This window comes from Mustela putorius, unplaced genomic scaffold (assembly GCF_011764305.1).
Source record: "Mustela putorius furo isolate JIRA1106 unplaced genomic scaffold, ASM1176430v1.1 tig00000275_pilon_pilon_pilon, whole genome shotgun sequence".
Classification (NCBI taxonomy): Eukaryota; Metazoa; Chordata; class Mammalia; order Carnivora; family Mustelidae; genus Mustela; species Mustela putorius.
In genome coordinates this window covers 14,879,914-14,902,462 of record NW_025421341.1, presented here as the reverse complement: position 1 = coordinate 14,902,462, position 22,549 = coordinate 14,879,914, and the positions used below count along the sequence as shown (strand labels likewise).

The 22,549-nt window shown below is 33.8% G+C and overlaps 1 protein-coding gene across 6 annotated transcripts in view; it reads left to right on the top strand.

The window, feature by feature from the left end:
- The window catches only part of KANSL1L (KAT8 regulatory NSL complex subunit 1 like), a 136,525-nt gene that overhangs the window by 101,308 nt on the left and 12,668 nt on the right, over nt 1-22,549 (top strand). For all 6 annotated transcript variants that reach the window (XM_013063776.2, XM_013063779.2, XM_013063778.2 and 3 more), the window contains 2 exons: nt 11,891-12,056; nt 14,955-15,062. In XM_013063776.2, coding sequence (XP_012919230.1) covers nt 11,891-12,056; nt 14,955-15,062 — 274 coding nt within the window. The remainder of the gene's footprint in view (nt 1-11,890; nt 12,057-14,954; nt 15,063-22,549) is intronic.

Genomic DNA, 22,549 nt, shown 5'->3' with positions numbered 1-22,549 from the left:
GATTTGTTTCTGTTTTAATGTTCATTTATTTTGTTTTTTTTTTTTAGATTCCATATGTAAGTTAAATCATATGGTTTTTTTTCCCCCCCGACTTAATTTCGCTTAGCATAATATTGTTTGGGTCCATCAATGTTGTTGCCAGTGGCAAGATTTTTTTTTATGGCTGATTAAAATACTCTGTGTGTGTGCGCACTTGTGCATGTGCACATGCGCATGTGTGCACACAACATCTTTATCCATTTATCTACTGATGTATGCTTAGGTTACTTCCATATCTTGGCTATTGTAAGTAGTGATCTAATGAACCTAGCAAGTGCTCATCTTTTCAAATTAGTGTTTTTGTTTGCTTTGGGTAAATACTCAGAAGTAGGATTGCTGGATTATGTAGTATTTCTATTTTTAATTTTTTAAGAACCTTAGTACTGTTTTTCACAGTTCTCGCACAAATTTACATACCCCCAACAGTGCATGAAGGTTCCCTTTTCTCTACATCCTGGCCAATACTAATTATATATTAGCTTTTTAAATACTAGCCACTCTAATTGGTGTGAGGTGATATATCTTATTTTGATTTTGATTTGCATTTCCCTGATGATTATTTTTTTTAAAGATTTTATTTATTTATTTGACAGAGAGAGAGAGAGATCCCAAGTAGGCAGAGAGTCAGGCAGAGAGAGAGGGGGAAGCAGGCTCTCCGCTCAGCAGGGATGCTGAGGCAGCTGCGGGGCTCGATCCCAGGACCCTGAGATCAGCGGCTTAATCCACTGAGCCACCCAGGCGCCCCTCCCTGATGATTATTGATGAACATCTTTTCATGTATCTGTTGGCCATCTGTTCTTTGGGAAAATGTCTGTCTGGGTCCTCTGACCATTTTTTAAACAGATTATTGGTGCTTTTTTGTTTGTCTTTTTTGGTTTTTTTGGTATTGAGTTGTATGAGTTCTTTATATATTTTGGATATTAACCCCTTATCAGGTCTATCATTTGCAAATATTTTCTCCCATTCAGTAGATGTTGCTTTCATTTTTTGATATTTTTTCTTTTGCTATTTCAAAGCCTTTTAGTTTGATATATTCCCACTTGTTTATTTGTGCTTTTGTTGCCCTTGCCTGAGAAACAGATCCAAAAATAACATTGCTAAGACCAGTGTCCAAGAGTTTATTGTCTATGTTTTCTTTAAGGTGTTTTACGGTTTCAGATTTTACATGTAGGCCTTTAACCTGTTATGAGTTTACTTTTGTATATCGTATAAGAAAGTATGTCATTCTTTTGCAGGTACCTGTTCAGTTTTTCTAGTACCATTTATTGAAGAGACTTTTTTCTACCTTGTATGTTTTTTGCTTTCTTTGTCATAGATTAATTGGTTATGTAAGTGTGGTTTTGACCCTCTATTCTATTCCATTGATTTATAAGTCTGTTTTTGTGTCACTACTCTACTATTTTGATTACTACAGCTTCGTAGTATCATTTGATACCTGCATGCATGATACCTCTAAGCTTTGTTCTTCTTTCTCATGATTGCCTTGGCCATTTGGGGTTTTGTCTTTCCATAAAAATTTTAGGATTATTTGTTCTAGTTCTTTGGGAAAAAGCTTTTGGTATTTTGAGAAGATTGCATTGAATTTATAGATTACTTTGAGTAATATGGACATTTTAAAATAGTAATTCTACCAATCTATGAATATGGTCTTGATCTCAGGATCATGAGTTCAAACCCTACATTGGGTTCCATGCCCAGCATGGAGAAAAATGGAATGTAAAGTAGAATAATATTACATTGTATGATATCATAGTTGTGATCATATCACAGTTTTTTATACATTAATCAGCTCTTGGACATTTGGGTTGTTTCTGGGTTTGGGCTATTATGGTATCATAAGTGATGCTTACTTCGGGTTTAATTCACCTCCATCTCTTTTTATAACTTCTTTTAAGGTAGAAGCTTAAAAACATTGATTTTCATTCTACTTTTCTAATATAACACAGAAAGCTATAATTTTCCTTTTGAAACACTGCTTTAACATCCTATAATTTTTGATATGTTTTAATTTGAAATATTTTCTAATTTCTCATATGATTTCCCCTTTGATCCAGATTGTTTTGAATTTTGTTTAATTTTCAAATATTTGAGGATTTTCCAAATATCTTTCTGTTACTGATTTTTTATTTAATTACATTGTGATTACAAAAACATATTCTGTATTATTTTGGTCCTTTTCAATTTATTGAGATTTGTTTTATGGCTTGTCATATAGTCTATCTTAGTGAACAGTGCATGCATACTTGAAAAGAATATATATTGTTTTATTTATGGGTTTTTCTTTAAACATTTTTTTAAAAAGATTTATTTATTTATTTATTTATTTGACAGAGAGAGAGAGATCACAAGTAGGCAGAGAGGGAGGCAGAGAGAGAGAGGAAAGGAAGTAGGCTTCCCGCCGAGCAGAGAGCCCGATGCGGGACTCAATCCCAGGACGCTGAGATCATGGCCTGAGCCGAAGGCAGCGGCTTAACCCACTGAGCTACCCAGGCGCCCTTCTTTAAACATTTATTAGGTTTATTTAGTTGATAATGCCAGTCAAGTGTTTTATATCCTTACTGATTTTCTTCCTATCTGGTTCAAATCTCCAGTTATAAGTTTGGGTTTGTCTATTTCTCTTTTTAGTTATTTCCATTTTGCTTCATATATTTTGTTAGTACCTGCATAGATGTATAGTTTTATTTTTATGTCTTTTTGATTTGACCCTTTTTTTTTTTTAAAGATTTTATTTATTTATTTGACAGAGAGAAATCACAAGTAGATGGAGAGGCAGGCAGAGAGAGAGAGAGAGGGAAGCAGGCTCCCTGCTGAGCAGAGAGCCCGATGCGGGACTCGATCCCAGGACCCTGAGATCATGACCTGAGCCAAAGGCAGCGGCTTAACCCACTGAGCCACCCAGGCGCCCTGATTTGACCCTTTTATGCTTATGTGTTTGTCCATATTCTGGAAATCTGCTTTCACGAATACTAACTTAATGATCAGTGCTTGGGTGGTATATCTACTTCCACACTTTTACTTTAATTTATATATGACTTTAAAGTGGTTTTCGTGTAGACAGTGTATGTTAGGTCTTTTTTTTTCCAATCTGAAAGTTTCTGCCTTTTAAGCAGATTATTTAGAGCATTTATATTTAATGTAATTATAATATAGTTGGGTTTAAGTCCACCATTTTGGTGTTTATTTCTCCCATGTGTTGTTGGTTCTTTTTTCCTGCTTCTTCTCCTGCCCCCAAGTTAATTGTTCTTAGACTGGCCTTTTTGCTTCATTCTATGGATGTGTAGATTACTGTTTGACAAATGTTTAAAAAGCACCCCATGTAGATTTCTGGAGCCCTTTCTCTGAATAGCTTCCTCACTTAGGGCACTTTCTTCTATAAATTGTAGCTACCATTCTCTCCCCAGACTTCAATGTCTCTCTTCAAATCAGGTAGACTGTCATACTTTATTTGGACCCCCCCCCCACCGCCTTGTGCCAAAATCTTAGGAACATACCTCTATCTAAAAAGCTATTAGATTTATAAGATCATGTCATTTGTTTTCTTCTCTCAGGGATAACATTTATATGCTGCCTGGTGTTCCAATTCTGAAAAACAGTTGTTTTTCAAAACTGCTGAAGTAAGCAGCATAGCTATACCTCTTCTTAGACAGAAATGGAGATGACTTTTTTCCTTTCAAAACTAATTTTTTAAATAGTGTATCTCATTTAGCTATTGTTTAATCTCTTTCCTCCACAATAAGTTTGAAAAGTGTATTTATCTCTTTCAAATGTTGGGTTCCTTGAGAAGCACTGCAATGTCTCTGACTTCTTATTTCATTCTTCACTCTACTATAGTATGGTGACCAACAAAAGCCTTTTTTTGAAAAAAATTTTTAAAGGTCAGAGTCATTTCTTAGTTGCCATATCTAATGCAGAACTTCTGCTTCCAGCAATGTGGTGGAATAAGTTCTTAGGAAAGCCTCCAGATACAAAGTATTAGAATGTAAAATATAAAAAAATATTTTATGCAATGCATGGTTAATCTAACTAGAAAATTGGAAATCCTCAGAATTGAAAAGGGAGGGAAAGAGAGAGAAATTTTTGTTTAATAGAGATGGACTGGAGCTGAAGCCTAGAACATGGGAGATAGGAGGAGGCATATTAGAAATTCTGCATAAAGCCAAGGGCCTTCAAATGTTACTCACTTTGTTAATGGGTGAACTAGAACTCAAACCTACAACACAGAGATGCAAAGAGCTTGCCTTCGTCTGCCTTAGACTCTGATTAGATATGGAAAAAATAGTGTCTCCATAGAATTTATAATAACAGATTAGGCCTCTTATATCCTTAAAGTCTGAAATCATGCTTCAGATATGACTTAAGTAGACAAAAATCGGATTTTGAAATAGATAAGTTCATGTTCCAGGCTGGCAAACTTCCAGTGTTACAATTATTCATATACAGAATGTAAAATCAAGTTATTTTTAAATGATTTTATTTATTTGAGAGACAGAGTGAGAGAGAGAAAGCACGAATTGGGGAGGGTCAGAGGGAGAAGCAGACTCCCTGCTGATCAGAGACAATGTGGAACTTGATTGTGGGATCCGGGATCATGACCTGAGCCAAAGGCAGATGCCTAACCTGACTGGGCCACCCAGCTGCCCACATAAGTTCAATATATTTAAGAAAAACAAGTTAGGGGGTGCCTGGCTGGCTCATCAGAAGAGTATGTGACTCTTGATCTTGGAATCATGAGTTTAAGCCTCATAATGGGTATGAGTATATAGACACAACTGAAGAGAGAATGGTGTATTGGGGAATAGATGTGAATGAAATAGATGTAGAGAAATAAGAATTGGAAAATGTAAAAAGAGATGAATAAATGTGGAGGTTAAGGAGAAGATAAAACATATATATGTCTTCAGAGAAGGAAACACCCAGGAGAGCTGGCTTCTGCAACCACTTTTACCCTAGAGCTTTGGCAAGATTTTTGAAAGTTGGTAGACATGCTAGTAGATGATACCAATGGGGGATGCTCTTGGTGGCATTTGGAGAGACCTGAATCACATGGCTAGTTTTCACTTCAGAACATTTTGACCATTGTTCTTCTCAACATTTGCTGAATACTGGGGCTGCACAGAGCAGTAGGACACTTAAAAACATAAATGAAAAAAGCCACTTAAAAGCAGGGTGATGTTCAGTTTACCCTAAGACTTTTTATCTTCAGGTATGAATAGTCAGGAGAAATTTTATAAAATACATCAAACACTTAGTTGAAAACCTTGAAGGGCCAAGAGCAAATCAGATGCATTAACCATACTAGGGCTGCAACCCAGACTTAATTGAGGAACACTCGCATTGGATTAAAAAGGAGAAATCTGCACTGTATCTACTTAGCAGTAGGAGGGCAAACTCTCTCTAAAGAAAGATTACATCATATGGATACTTTTGATTTAAAAAACTACCATTTGGCATTCAGTTAAGGATTACTAGGCATTGCTGGAAGCCTGGACGGCACAGTTGGTTGGGCTTCCAACTCTGAGTTTTGGTCAGGTCATGATGACAGGGTTGTGAGATGGAGGGAGCCCTGTGTCTGGCTCGGCACCCCACATGGAGTCTGCTTGAGACTCTCCCTCTCCCTCTGCCCTTCCTGATCTTTCTCTCTCCCTCTCTCTTAAATAAATAAATATTTTAAAAAAATTACTAGGTATTGAAAAGATGAGACCACATGGCTAGACTTTAGGAGGAAAAACACAATAGCATCAGACTGTTGAGTGATTTTGATACTTGAATTAGCTGCTAAGAACTTTAAAATTAGCTGCTAAGAAATTTAAAAGAAAATAGAGAACAATTAGAAAAAATAGAGAACAATTAGAAAAAATAAACAGACTCTTTCACCAGATAGCTAGAGTCTGCTTTTTAAAAAGAGACTCCTAGACACATTTCAAACTGAAAAATAACAACATGTGAAGTAATACCTCACTAGATGAATTTAACTACAAATTAGATAACAAGAAAGTCAGGATTAATAAACTAAAAGACTTCTTAATATAAAATACCAAGTGGAAGCATAGGGATAAGAAAGAATTTTAAAAATACAAAAACCACAGCAGAGAGGAGTGTGCAACAGTGAAAAAAATCTAACCATTTATGTCTTTGAAGTCTAGGAGAAAAAAGAGAAGAGAATAGGGTGGAAATAACATTTGAACAAACAGTAATAGAATATTTCCCAAACTAAAAAGAGACATTAACCTGTAGATTCCAGAAGTTCTGTGAACCTCAAAAAGAACAAACATATAGAAACTATATAAAGGCATATTATGGCAAGCCTGCTAAAATGAAAAACAGAGAAAATTTTTAAAAATAATCAGGGTAAAAAAGACATACTCTTAAATCAGGGCAACAATAAGACTTAACTACTAACCAGAAACAGTGAAAGCCAGATGAGATGAAGGTATCTTTAAAATGCTGAAAGAAAAAAATGGAAAAAAAAAAAAAAACCAACCTAGAATTTGTGTAGTCACAAAAAAAAATCCCTTAAAAACAATAATGTACAAAACTTTCAAATAAAGAAAAGCGGAGAGAATTTGACACCGAATCTACATATAATAATAGCAAAGGAAGAAGAAACATGGTCTTAGCTGGAAACAAAGAATTGTAGGAAGGAGCGAACAGCAATAGAAAGGATAAGTATAAGGGTAATATAAATTTTGACTGTAATTAATAGTAATATATTGTAGTGTTTTGAATATATGTAGAACTAAAATGGCAACAACAATAATACAGAAAGAGGAGAGTAAACGGAGTATTCTAATGTCTTACTGTTTTCAGGAAATGATAAAAGAAATAATTTGTATTATTTTCTAAAAGCAAACATGTTAAAAATGTACATTTATAATCTCTAGGGAAACCACTAAAAAGTAGAAGTGTATAAATCTGATTGATCCCAAAGAAATCAAGATAGGAATCAATGAAATATAAAACAAACATACATACACAATAAATCTCATATACAATATAGAAAGTAAACAAATCTAATTGCTGGTTCTTTGAAAAAAAAAATTGATAAACCCCAGCAAGATTCTTCAAGAAGAATCCAAATTTGGTTTGACATTCTTAACTTTATTAATTAATTTACCACATTATTAAACTTAAAAAGGAAAACCAGGGGTAATCATTTTAATGGGTTCACAAAAAGTATATGGTTAAATTCAACATTAATATATTAAAAAAATATTTTGGCAGCCTATGAACATATTCTGATAAAGAGTATGATCCCCCCTAAAAAATCTACAATTATTCTTAATCTATATAATTCTTGATTCTTAGAAATTAAAAGCATTTCCTTTATAATGTGGTACAAAAGAGTGTCTTCTTCGGTCATTTCTAATCATCCCTAAAATGGTGAACCCATCTAGAACCCCCTAAATATGATAAAATAAAATTTTAGAATATAGTGAAAAAAACTGTCACTATTTGTAGATAATATATTTGGATAATAGAAAACTAAAAGAAACTACAAATGTATTACTAGAAAAAAGTTTTTTAAAAAAGAAAGTTTAGCAAAGCTGTGGGTTATGTTCAAAATATAAAAGTCGATTTTATTTTTATATTCTTTTACAGTTGAAAAAAAATACTAAAGTGCCTAGAAAATTACAGCTAACAAAAGCTGTGAAGACTTTTAGAGAAGAAAATGATAAAGTTTTATTGAAAGAAATTACAGAGGACCTAAATAAATGATATATGTTATATTCATTGGTTGATAACCTTTAGTTATGATACCAAAATCAAACATCTCCTAAATGATTTAAAGATTAAATGTAGAAAAGCTCTGCAGGTTTTTGGTGGAAATTAAGCTGTTTCTAAAATTTTGCAGAAGAGTGAAAGCCAGTAATAGCCAAGACACCCCTGACAAACAAGGTGGAGAAACTTGGAATATCCTATATCAAATTGTAAACACTGTAGTAATTAAGACATTGATTATTAGGATAGACACAAATGGTATAATATTAGAGATTCCTGAAATAGCCTGACACATACATGGAATGTGGTGTATATATATATATAAAACAGGTAGCATTGTAGATCAGTTAGAAGAGGATGTTCAATAAAAAGTGCTCAGTGAGTTGATGATTCATATAAGAAAAAATCAGTTTCAGGTAAAGACCTAAATACAAAAGGCAAAACTTTAAAACATAGGGGGAAAAAAAGTGGAAATGTATCTTTTGACTTCAGGGTAGGGAAAGACTTCCTCATACAGACACAAAGTGCGAACTATATGTAAAGGAAACATTTGTTAACATCTTTTGATCAAAAGACATTGCAAAGAAAGTAAAAAGAGAACAGACAGGGAGCACTGTATAGAATCTACAAAGGATTTGTAATTTTCTAGAGTGTGTAAAGAAAACATTAAAAGTCAGTAAGAAAAAGACATTCCAAGAGAAAAATCAGCAAAATATGTATTTCCCAAAAGAAGGAAAACTGAATGACCAGTTTTAGGTATGAAAAGGTGGTCAACTTGTAAGCAGAACAATGCAAGTTTCAACCATGAGATATTATTTGTATGCTCTGAGATTTGCAAAAGTAAAATCTGACAGTATGCCTGTTGGCATGAATCTAAAGCAGTTAGAGCCAAGGTCTGCTTTGTTGGAGTGTAAATTTAGGTAAGACTACTTTGTAATACAATATATCATCTAGTGAAGTTGAATCTGTGCACTCATGGGTTTCTTTCACCTAGTATTTCCATTTCTAGCAGTATACTCCAGAGAAATTCTTATGGCCATGTACCAGGAGACAAATAAGTTACTCATACTAACATTGTTCATAATAATAAAAAGTAAGAAATACTCTAGATATTTATAAACAGGAGAATGATGCATTGCATGTACGTAATACAGCAAGCAGATACATTTAACAGTATTCTGTCTATATACATTTTAAAGCATACAGATTTTAAAAAGTTATATAGAATTATGTATGTTTATGTGGAAAAACTATAAAGGAAGTCAAGGAAACGGTAAAATTAAAGTTCAAGATAGCAGCGACTTCTGGAGGTCTGAGAGAAAATATGTGATCAAGAAGGCACACTGTGTTAGCTGCATTTGACAGAAACCCACATAGTGACATAAACAAGACACAAGTCTGTCTTGTAACAGGTTGAAAACATCCTAGACATGACAGGTTCTGCATGGTTATCTAGGAGCCAGGCTCCTCTTCTTTGGAGCTCTTTATCCACGTGGTTATGGTGGCTCACCACCAGTTACAGTTCATGTGTAATGTGGAAGAATGGAGGAGTAAGTGACCTTAAAAAGGAAGTCGCACTTATGACTTCTCTTCATAAGACAAGAGACTAGACTGTATCTATTGTATAGTAATTTTTCGATCCATGGAGACTTGAAAAATGTGCCTAGCTGAAAATCAGGAGTTCTAGAAGAGAGAGAATGAGAGCACAGGTATGGGGAAGAAAGTGGCAATTTCTGCCACAGGTTCATGCGGCTAGGACAGGAGGGGGAAAGCACAATGATATTGGTACTGTTCTGTTTCTTGGAATAGGATGGTGAGTATAGTTGTTTTTTAAAATTTTATGCCTTCCCTATAAATTATATACTTTTGTATATATGAAATGTTTCATTATTAAAGCTAAAAAGTTTACTGGATACTTTTTAGCTTTATTTTGCTTGAATCTTATGCAGCATATGGTACTGTTGATCACAGTACCTCTAGACATAAGAATTTTTATTGTCAAGAATCTCCTGGTCTTTCTCTTATTTTTCCATCCATTCCTTTTCAGCCTCCTGGGCTTCACTTTCTCTGCAGGGAACAAAAAGGCCTTTTCCTAGATGCCCCTCACTTGTCTCCATAATTATTTAGGATAGTTTCAAATTGGCTAATGGGTTTCCTGGATTTGGAAAAATTTCAAGAGAAAACTAATTATATGGTAAATATTCAGATTTTATCACCTTTTATTCATAATGCTCTAGCCATATATGGAAAAGAGAGGTTAGCGCATTTTTTTCTTTGTAATTTTAAATATTTTTTATACCTTTCTGAAGTACATCATAAAAGGGTAAATAATTCTAGTGTGAGTCCAGAATACCAGCGTATCTTGTAAAGGTAAGAAACAGCAACTGTTCTCATAAGTATATACATAAAACGTCATTAGAATAAATCTTGGAAATGACTCACATTATTATAATCATGTATAAATGTGATATCTTTTTATAAAAACTCAGCAGTTAATTTGACCTCCCAGAACGACTGCGCTTCCTAACTCTCCTTGCCGCTAGGTATGACTGTCTGACTTAGGGCTTGGCTAGTGGAATGTAAACAGAAGTCACTACATGATAAATTTTGGCATATATTAACAGGAACTGGTTTTTTCCCCAGTGAAGTCATCTCAGGCAAACATGCATTTGAGAATTTGTATTCACTTAAATTTTTACTAAGGCAAGTAAGATTAAATTCAGTTAGTATTCACGTTTCAACCATGTGTCAGGGACTGTGTCAGGTTTCTGGGAATACCGGATTGAACAAATACTAATCCCAACCTTCAAGGAGCTAATAATAGTAGTCCAGAGGAAGTCTAGTTGAATGCTATGATAGATATGCCTAAGGTGCTATGGAAACAGAAATTGCCAAGGTTAGCTAGGAATCTCAAACTCAAGAAAGTTGACAAACCTAATGTAAGTTTATAAAATAAAAGCATTTAAAAATAGGATCTAAAGATCTTTGTTGTTATAAGCATTTTAAATATCAGTTACATTAAAAAACAAAATGAGTCCAAATACTACTATAGGAGGTAGAGGCTAAGGGGGAGGGAAGGAGAATAAATGAGCTCTATTAATTTTTAAAATATTTTATCTATTGTTTAGATCTTTTTTGTATACTAATTTTCTAACCCTAAAGGATAATTTAAAATCCAGGGTTTTTAAAAAAAGATTTATTTTTTTAACAGAGAGATACAGTGAGAGAGGGAACAGAAGCAGGGGAAGTGGGAGAGGGAGAAGCAGGCCTCCTGCTGTGCAGGGATTCCCCCCCCCGCCCCCCCCCCCCCCCCCCCCAGTATGGGCCTGGAGCCCAATGGGGGGCTGGAGCCCAATGTGAGGCTCGATATCAGGATGCTGGTATCATGACCTGAGCCGAAAGCAGACGCTTAGCAACTGAGCCACCCAGGTGCCCCTAAAATCCAGTTTTTAAACAGAATATGTATTTGTTAATATAGCAACATAGCTTTTTTTGATTTAGCAGTGTGGTTTTCTTAAAATTCCTGGACTCAAATCTTAACCTTATTTTCAGAAACACAAACTCATGTAGCATATACTGTGTGTTTTATCTATCTTTTTTAATGTATTAGGTTAAATTTTACTTAGTATAAACATATACAGTGTTCGTAGTACTGCACAATAATTCCAGTGTAGACATTGTCTGGCATTGGAATTTAAGGCAGGGATTCAAGTTTCATTCACTGACTGTAACAGATTACAAGGAAGAAAACAGTTTGCACAATTCTTAATCTTAACATAGCACCTGCTCTTAGCAGTTCTCACCATTGCGGCATATAGCTATTTTCTTTTAACCCAACATTCCTCAAACTCCTTTCTCTTTCTTTTGATTTCATAAACTGGGGGGGAAGACCCGTTTTCACAGACATTGCTCTTCCTCTTGAAAATCTGAAAAGAGATTAGTGAAATCTCATCATATTTATGGTCTTTAATAAATAAACCTCTCATAAACCCTTTTCATTTTCAAGCTTTTTCTCTAAGGTGACGTATTAAGCCAGGACTTGCTAGTGTCATTCAGATACTGTACTCTGTAATTATTAAACCCTCTCTGACTCAGTTTTTAAGCAAAAATGAAGTTTTTTTTTTCTTTGCAGACTTTGCCTTCAAAGGAAACGACGTTTTTAAATACCACACAAATGCCTTGCTTGCAATCAGCTTCGACTTGGAGTAGCTGTGAACACAATTCCAAATCTCAGATACTAAGAGAACATGTATCAGAATTGGACTCCTCTTTCCATTCTGTACTATCGTTGCCATCAGGTAAGCCTACTTATAAAAAAAAAATTCTAAGTAAACTCTGAATATTTTCTGTGGTGAAGTCTAATCCTATAGATACAAGGAATCTAGAATAAGATTTTATCAATTATTTTGCCAATTGATATTAGAACTAATATTTACAAACTAACAGTTTTCATAGAGGAATTAATCCTGTGAGTTAATGTTCTGTTTTTTTTTATTAATTTTTTATTTTTTATAATGTTCTGTTTTTGCAAGTTGATTTTTAAATTCATTGGAAACCATTTTGAGTTATATTGGGAAATAATTAACTTTTGATCTTTTCATTGTTAAATTTTTAGAATTTTATTGATAAAATGACTATGCTGTTGAAATGTTTCTCAGTAAATCAGTTTTATTTTTCCCCCTAATGTGTTGGTTTGCATGGATTTTTCTCTGCTATATAATATTCTTCTGCTTATAATCAGCATTGAGTTTCCTCAGATAAGAAATTGCCCATCTTTAGGTATATCATCTTTTGAACCTCGAGAAAATCTATAATCTATAACTGGGTGAATGAGGCACATACAGCCCCATACCCTTTTAAGTTTCTAGTTCTTGGTCTTTGTTGGAACTGTTCCAGTTGTTTTTCTTTTTCTTTTCTTTTTTTTTTAAGTTTTTTTTGTTTGGTTTGGTTGGGTTTTTGTTTAGTAATCTCTATGTGCAGTGACCCCCACACTCAAACTCAAAACCCCAAGATCAAGAGTTGGATGCTCTTCTGAGCCAGCCAGTCACCCTTCCAGTTGTTTCTATATTGAAATGAAATAAATACAAGGGTCAAAGAAACAGTCTTTACACTGGTTATATCAGGTTCTTCTCTTCAAGGGAAGACATCTCAGATGGGCTTTTGTTTCCTTTTCAGCTTTTTTTCCCCATCATCCAGGGACTGCTCCTTTTTGTAAAGCACTATTTTCTGTACCTGTTCCTGTCCTGAATCCTGAATCTTAGTTGTTTTTTTTTTTTTTTTTAATCATTATTCGAGTGGTTTCTTAGCTACAACATATTTAGAATTAAGTTCCTGACAGGAACTATGGTATTCTGTCTTTAAGGAAAGCTTAATAATAGAAACAAACAGTGATAAGTATAACAATGGTAATGCAGCTAACATTTGGGCTTAGCATACCTGTAAGCACATTCTATCTTCTTGTATAATTCTTCCATCATATTTATCTTCATATTTTCCTCTTTATCTTATATACAAAAAAGCTGAGGCTTAGAGATGTTAAATTATTATTCCAAGAGTATACAGCTAGTAAATGAAGGAGGCAGGATTTGATGTGAGGTAGACCTACTCCAGAGCCACACTCTAACCTTACTCTTCACCGTCTGTTTTCTCCTGCTGCATTTATTTCTCTGAAGATATAATCCTGAGAGCTGGCATAATTATCCTTCACTTAATCCTCTTATGTCCCTTCCAATAAGTTAAGATTAACTTCCCCACCTATTAATTGGGTTATTCATTTCTTCTTGTATTCATTTAACAAAAATTACCTACTATTTACGGAGTACTAAGAGTATAAATACCAATAAATCCCTCAAAGTACTTGCATTCTCATTTGAGATAACTGAAATGTAAATTATTAAGTGTATTAAAGTGTTATGAAACATTCTTATAAAACCCCAAAGGTCAGAATGTGGGGACTAAGGAAGGTATATGGGTGGAACAAGTTTCTTCACTAGTTACATCATATTTTCTCACAACTCATGAAGAACAGTGGTAGAATAGGTGATATTTTCTTTATAATAGTAAGTGATATTTCTTTGGAGAAATAAACTTATGTTTTGGTAATTGGAAAATATTGGATTCCTGAAATGTTTAAATAACATATTTGATTTGTAATCTTAGTTTCATTTTTGTACAGTCATATTATAGTAGTGCTAGGATTGAAATCTTTCCTACCTCTGTTCTGGCCCTTTGGAGGACACTCCATTTTGAAACTCATGAACCTTTTTTTTTTTTTTTTTGTATATTTTTCCACACTTGAGTTGGATCTATTATTAAAATACTTAAAGGATAAAGACTTTTTGTTTAAAATCCAGATCTGTTTTGGGTATGTTCTGATTTGTGTGTTCATAACTAGTGTTTTTTCCAGTAGCAAAACTTCCAATATAGTAACTGCTTTATAAGATATTTCTTGTTGTTTCTTAGGGAGAAGTTTAGGTGTCTCTATTAAATACTTTTGAAGATGTTTTTGTTTTTATATTCTTGAGGAAAAAAACTTTAGTAAATGTGAAGCACATATACTTTATTATTTAGCTCCTCTTATGGTTGTGAGAATAGAGAATATAGGGAATTGACATCTAAGTCTCTATTTAAAGGAAGAGAGCTAGTCTGTAAATGTGTTTTAATCTTTGTAAAAACATATTTTGTGATTCATAATACTAGTAAACTAAGAGAATGTGCCACTTAGTACTTTTATCAAAGGTAGCTTCTGAATTATAGTGGTTTTTCTCTCAAGTACTTGAAACATATCTTTCAGAACCCTCATTATTTCAAATGTAAAGTTTGTATGGGCAGGGTGGAATGGACTTAGAGTGAGCCAAGTCTGGCTGTATGTTTTACTCAGGACCTTTGGATACATTTGTTTTATCTGGGAATAGTACTTAATACTTATAATTTTGATCATCTTATCTTTTATTTTGGTTTATAAACTTAGTCATCATTAGAGTTTTTATTTAGTGTATATAATCAGTGATTTCCAAAATACTGCTGTCTGTATGCTTGGAGGAAGTATTTTGCCACTTCTGATAGCACATTTCGAGTTTTTGCTTATTTTTCTAAGCGTATGTGCTACTTAGAGAAAGAAAGCAATCTTAATATTAGAATCCATATAAAATGGTATTCACTAAAAGTACCTTTTTTTTTTTACTTTATTTTTCCAGATGTGCCTCTTCATTTTCACTTTGAAACATTGTTTAAAAAGACTGAAATAAAAGGAGATCTTGCTGAAAATAAATTTGTAGGAGACTGTGTCATATCTCCATCACCTGGTATGTCATTTACAAATCTTGTACTTTATATGTTTTTACATCTTTCAGATACTTACTGTTTTTGCTTTCTAAGGAAATAAAATTTAACAAAGGAACAAAATGTAAATCCTTAATTTTTAATATTCACTTTTTACAAATCACACACATACTCACACAAATAGAAAATACATAGGAGTGATCTTAATAAGAAATATGATACTTACTGAATGAAAATTATGAAATATTATTAATAAATATAAAAGGAAATCTACACATGGAGAATACAGCATTCCTAGATGATGGGAATTAATAAGGATATCAGTTCTTCCTGTTGGTATATATGATTAATGCAATGTAACTTGAAGTTTTAATAGAATTTGGTTAACTTAACAAACTACGTGTAAAGCCCACTGGGAAAGATAAATAGGAAAATACAAAAGTAACTGCTGGAAAAAGTATTAAGAGAATCTATCCTAACCACATATGGAAACATAACAAAAATCTGTAATAGCATAGATTTTGTATGCATTTAAGGAAGTAAATCCATGAAGCAGACTATATAGCTTATGCTTTATTATATAAGGGAAGAATTATAAATCAATGAGATCATGGAGAATTATTCAATAAATTATTCAATAAATTATTCAAAAAGTCTTTGGGGGGAAATTTTGTTACATAATTGTTTCGTACCATATATCAGAATGAATTCTAGTTCATTTCATATTCTAGTTCATTTCATATCTAGAAATAAAACACTAACATTACAAAATAAAACTAGAAGAATTATAATGAAACAGTTATGAGTATTATGAATGGGGGCAGGGACATTGTGCTTGGAAACAATCAGAAGGAAGAAAAACATCAACATGTTTTGACTATCTACAAAGCGAAAATCTTAACATCAAAAAAGCCATATAAACTAAGAAAAATTACTTCCAGATGAATAATCATCTACCTCAAAATAATTATCTACCTCAAAAACTTAAGAGTCAATTCAGTGCCTGTTAGAATTGGAGTTGTGAAAAGTAGATTTGAAAATAAATTTACAAAAATCAGCTTTTATAAATACCAGTAATAACCAGTTAGAATATGTAAAGGAATTTTACTAGACACATTAATTGAAAATATAAAGTATCTAGGATTAATTAAACTTAGTAAGGACCTACACGAAGAAAACTTAAAAAGTTTACTGAGGAACACAAGAATATGTACCTACAGAGAGAAATAACCCTGTTCTTATCAGAAGACAGTATTGTGTGAGGCACCTGGGTGGCTTAGTTAAGTATCCAGCTCTTGATCTCAGGGTCAGGAGTTCAGGCCACACGTTAGGCTCCGAACCTAGCATAGAACACACTTCTAAAAAAAAAAAAAAAAAAAAAAAGGACAGTATTGGAGCTTAAGATGTTATTTTTTTCCCCCAGTTTATAACATTCATTAGAATCATAGAGGTATTCTTTTTTTTCTTTTTTTTTTAAGATTTTATTTATTTGTCAGCAAGAGAGCACAAGCAGGGGGAATAACAGGCAGAGGAAGAAGCAGGCTTCTTGCTGAGCAAGGAATCCAGTGTGCGACTGGATCCCAGGATCCCAGGACTCAGGGATCATGTCCTGAGACGAAGGCAGATGCTTAACTGACTGAGCCATCTAGACATCCCAGTATTCTTCTTTTCTATTGGAACAAAGTTATTCTAAAGTTTATCTGGGAGAAAAAAATGTTGACTAGCTAATAAAATTTTTTAAAGAAAAGGAAGTGCCAGGTAACAATAAGGAAGTAAAAAGGAAGTGCCAGGTAACAAAATTATAAAGCTATAAGCAGTATTTTATTGTGGTGTTGATGGAAGCCAGATCAAGGAACCTAAATAGCCTAGAGACAGACCCATCTGGCCACTATATGATAAAAAGGAGGTTTTTCCTATCACTGTGGGAAGGATGGCCTCATCAATAAATAATAACAATAATTCTTATGAAGCATTCCTTAAACACCACTACTGGTTGAAGGGCTTTATATCTGTTGGTTGCTTTAATTTGTACAATCCTGTAAAGTGAGTATTATTATTATTTTTCTTGACTAATTCTCCCAAATAGTGATATGGTCAGAATTCAAGTCCAAGCACTCTGGTTCAGAGTCCATGTTTTAAACAACTAATAAGTTTGTTCTAAAATCAGTGGATTAAACAATGACTTTTTGGGGGAAAAAAAAAAAGCTACCTCATAATGCACATTAATGTTCGTCCATCTTCAATTTATTTTAAATACATTCCAGATGGATTAAAGAGTTAAATTTTAAAGTCCTGACTTAAAAGAATTAGAAGAAAAAAAAGATGTACTTGATGGTGATAATGAAAATCATAATCATAAGTAACATTTACTGAGTGCTTATGTGTAGATACTCTGCTAAATATTTACTATTTTTTCCGATTATATTAAGACATTTAAACATTATAATAATTCTGACAAGATGTATGTAGTGAAGTCAGGACCCTCAAATATTAGGTAGCATTAAGAATACAAACCTTTTGGGAAGTACCGTGAAGTTAATTATAATGCCTTTAAATTATGTATTTTTAAAATAAGCTCACTGAGGAAAAATAACAGTTTACTTGTGCAAATGTTTACTAAACTGTTAGCCCTGAATTTTGACCGAGTAAATTCATTTTCTGGTAACCTAGCCTAATGGCAAATACAAAACCACCTTTATGTACAAATTATTCATTTTACTATTATTTGTGTTAATGAACAATTGGAAATAAGGTAAAGAGTGTAACTGAGATACGGTTAACCAACACAGTGCAATGTGTACCTTTTAAAAATACCTTTAAAGTTCATGTAAAGGTAGAAACATCAACGAATGTCAAGTAACAGAAGAGGACAGAAGTGTTTTACTTTTATGTATGGTACAATTATAACCACGTAGAAATGTTCATTCTTCAGTAAACCAAATGGAATGTGTGGGTCTTTTGGAGATCCTGATTTGAACAACTCAGCTGTACACATTCACACAATTTTTGAGATCATGAAATTTGAACACGCATGGCTGTTGGATATTAATGAAGTTTGTTAGATGTAATAATACATGTGGTTACATAACACACACACACTCTTTATGTTTGTTAGAAATTTAAACTCACATATCTGTTGTTGGGATTTGCTTTAAAATAGGCTAGCAAAAAAAAAGTTGGGGATGGTCACCAGTGTGTAATCACTGATGATGAATGATAGGTACAGGGGAGTTCGTTCATCTCTTCATTTGTGTTCATTGAAATTTTTTCACAGTAAAAAGTTTTTAAAAAATTGAAAGCACTAAGGTCAAGGAACAATTGTCTATGCTTAGGGAAAAAAAGACCAAAGAAATACAGGAAAATATAGGTTTATGTTCAGATACTTTTTCATGATACAATTCTACTACTTGAAATTTATACTGAGGTTAATTTTAGAAAAAGAAAAAAATGTGTGCATGAAGGTGATTAGTTTTAAGAATGACCATAATAGAAATACCATGATGATAACAACTAGCTCTAACAGCTAGAGGATAAATGATATTATCTCTAACCAGAAGAATGTTAGGTAACCATCTGAAAAAATAACAATGGGTGAATTAATAAAATTTGAGAAGTATAATTGTATACATATTTAAATGAAATTACACTTGAAATGTGAATATGAATTATATGCATTTGTATGACTGAATGAAATATACAAAAATGAAATTATATGCTGTTAGATAAGTGAGATTAGATGGTTTTATTATTTCAAATGTTATTTTCTAAAATTAAAAAAAAAGGGCAGTGTAAATGTGTTAGGCACAGAAATAATAGTAACATATCAATGATGTAATGACATGGTAGTAATGGGGAATTAAGAGCTAGGAATAGAAGACATTTGAGATGAATGGTGCAATATTATTAGGTGAATCAGTGAAGTATATTGTATTTATCCCAATCTCTCCTCCCTTATTTTCTTTCCCGACCACTCCCAACTCAAATTAAGCATTAGATTTCATCCTATGTAAGGCATGTCTGAAATACTGGTCATCATTATTTGTTGTTAGTGATTTCTGTAGAATTAAATAAAACTCTAGAGCTCAACATTTATCAACCATTTACTCTGTGCCAGGCAGACTGACGAATCAAAAGATGAATCACAGAGACTCAAAGAAATTATAATGTATTAAGAGGAAGCAGACACACAAGTAACTATTAAAATGATGTGGGCACAGATATGATAAAAAAAATTTCTAAAAAGAAGAGGGAGAGTGTAACTCACTGCCTAGGGGAAGACAAGGGGAAGGAAGCGGGTAAGGGTGATGGGGAGGGGGCAAGAGGAACTCAGAAAGATGGTGATGCCAACTGCAGCTTTAAGTACTTGGAATTTGGAAGAAGAGTAAAGTGTTCCAGATCATTCATTCTCAAACTTTTATGTGCAAACAAATTACTTGAGGGATGTTGTTAGAATGCAGTTTTTGCTTCAGTAAGTCTGGAAAGGGGTCTGATTCTGCATTTCTAACAAGTCCTAAGTTGTTCAAATGCTGTTGGCCCATATTGGTTTTAAAATGGAAACAAATGTGATTTGTCATGGAGACAAAAAACGGTGTGGTGTTCAAGTGTATACAAAATGCCTGGTACTATATGGTAAATTGTATGAAGGGAAGTAGATGGATGTCTGTGTGCCTTCCACATAGCTTTTATTTATCCTCTGTTATCCAGAAGAATTTCAAGAATGTACAGCTGACTTCAGATAACAAGTAGGGAAAAGAAAAATTGTAGTGGGTTGAAGAGTAAACTGTTAGTTGCCAATCCTGAGGAAATACCAGGCAAAGCCAGTTAAGGGCCTGTACTCATCAAAATATGCAGCCATGAAAGACAAGACAGTGGAACTGTTGCAGATATAAGAAAACTTTAGACACATGACAACTAAATGCAGAATGAACAGAATTTTCTATAAAGAACATTATAGGAATAATTGGTGAAATTTAAATGAGTCCATGGTTAATGGTATTAATTTGATTGACAGTTGTGTGGCCATGTAAGAAAATGCCCTTGTTTTTGAAAAATACACATCGACAAATTTAGAAGGAAATTGTATATCAGCAACCTAATCTCATTGGAGTTCAGAAAGATAAAGTAAATATAAATTTAACATTTGTGGAATTTGAATAAAGGGTATATGGACTACTTTTTACTATTGCAAGCTTTCTGTTAGTCTGAAATTATGTCAAAATGAAGTTTATATTTTAGAGTGGACAGAGAACAGTGGCACCACAACCCACACAAGCCAGACCTAGGGCTCAAGCTTCTCTACCTACACTTCCTGATACCTAAACCCACTGTCAATATAATCTTACTCATTTGTCTCAAACACGGCCTGCTGCATTTCTACCACTTTCACAGTCCAGTCTAATGATCCCTCATCTATACTGCTGAAACAGCCTGATCAGTTTTTTTCCCTCCAGTCCCTGTAGCTAGTGATCTTTGGAAAATGTAAATCTACTTATAACACGGTTTCCTCACCTCCACTCCTTAAAATGTCTGACAGAGGGAATATTATAGGAGACCCCTAAAGCCCTACTTAGGACAACCCCTACCTGTTCATGGTTCTTTCTCATTATACTTCCTTACTCTATACTACTTGCTGTTCCATTGCCCAATTTATTTGTTGTTTGGGGCCTTTGTACGTACCATTCTCTCTTCCTTCCCCTTGCCATCAGTGATTTCTGTTCATATTTGAAATCTTGTCACTTTGCTTGGGTACTTCTCCTAGAGCTCGCTTACTGTTTCATACTCCCATTAACTTCTTTAAATAGTACTTCTCTTTTCTGTTACGCATTAGTTAGAGTTTTTGAGATGCTTATAAACTTCATTAGTAACAAGGATCATCACTGTTTTTGCTCACCAGTGTCCCAAGGGTATAATACAGTGCCTGGCATGTAATCAGCTCTCTATAAAGTTACTGAATGAATAAATCAAAGGGAAGAAAGGGAAGGCAGGAAATTGAGATACTAGGTCAAGGTGTGTTTTAGGAGAGAATCCAGATTTTGGAGAGCAAGAACTGAAAGGCTAAGAGGGTTGTAAGTAGGTGAAGAGCATGTGCAGTCTGATTTTGAATTGTCCTGTATTTCCTACTGTTTCAAGAGTCCACCGCAACCTTATGATACTAAGGAAAAAGTCGTATAAAGAAGACTCAAGTAAAATTAAGTAAAAAGTGCCACCTTAGGAAAGGCTGAAGTTTCTTCAAAAAGGTTAATTTGGTTCTAGAAAATACGGAAGATGGTAAATTGCTTTTAGAAGGGTGAATTGACTGGTATTTGTTTTAAAATACTCCAGAAATGTTCCCATTAAAACAGAGAGCATTACTGGGACACCTGCATGTATTAGGCATATTAATTATTTTAAAACCTCTCACAATTCTAGTTACACCTTTCTAGAAATGAGTTTGAAATTATGCCTGCCAATTCATTTGGTTTTATATTTAACATCTTTCTCTGCATTCTTTTCAGTGGTAAGAAATCTTGGGGGCCATCTAGAGTCCTGCAATTTTCCCTGAGCTCTTTAATTCTTTTTTTTTTTTTTAAAGATTTGAGAGAAAGAGGCAAAGAGAAAGGGATGTCCCAAGCAGACTCTGCACTGATCTCACAATCAGGAATGGAGCCAAAACTGAGTTGGGCACTCAACCAACTGAAGCCACCCAGGCACCCCTCCCTCCCTGAGCTCCTTAAAGTCACTGTTGTTTTCCATCGTTTAGTTTTGCTTTGTCAATTTGATCCTCATGACTTTGCAGTAATCTTTTTAATCCCTTTTCTTTTAACTTTTAGGGTATCCTTGTTGTGAAGTGATGCATGATTAGGATTTTTTTCTTCCCCACTTGACACTCAAATGAGTTCTTAAAATCTTAATGGAAAAATTTTTGTCTATCGTTTCTTCAACTTTGCCTCATTGTTATGTTGCCCCATTTCATCCTTTTCTCCCCCCATATTTTCTACCACTCTTTTCCTTCACTTGTACAGTTCCTCTGCCAACCCACTGACTGTCATGTTCAGCCATGTCCATTCTATTACTCAGACCAGGTAGTTATGGTTGTTTTTAAATTTGAGCAATTATATTTTCCATCTCTGAGGTCTCTCTTAAGGAACCTTTTGCCTATTTCTTTTGGCAATGTTGTTTTTAAAAGACTTGTTTGTATTCTGTGAATCCATTCACGGTTTCTGGGTGGTTAGTTTGTTTGTACTTCATTTTTTATGGTGCTGTGCAGACTTCTGGAGTTTTGTTTTCTCACCTTTAAAGTTGATATTCACTATTAATACTTTCTGCCACTGTTATTTATGAGATCCTTTTCATAGATGGCACAGAAATTTGCACTCGGTAGTATTTTCAGAAGCAGTTAGGGATGGGCAGGACATATTTCAAAGTGAGGCACTGGGCATTGCTTTCTCTCTCTCCCCATCCATTTCTCTGCCCAAGACAGAAACCAAGATTTTGTTACCTATTAAGGCAAATAATCTCAAGGAGTGTGGCT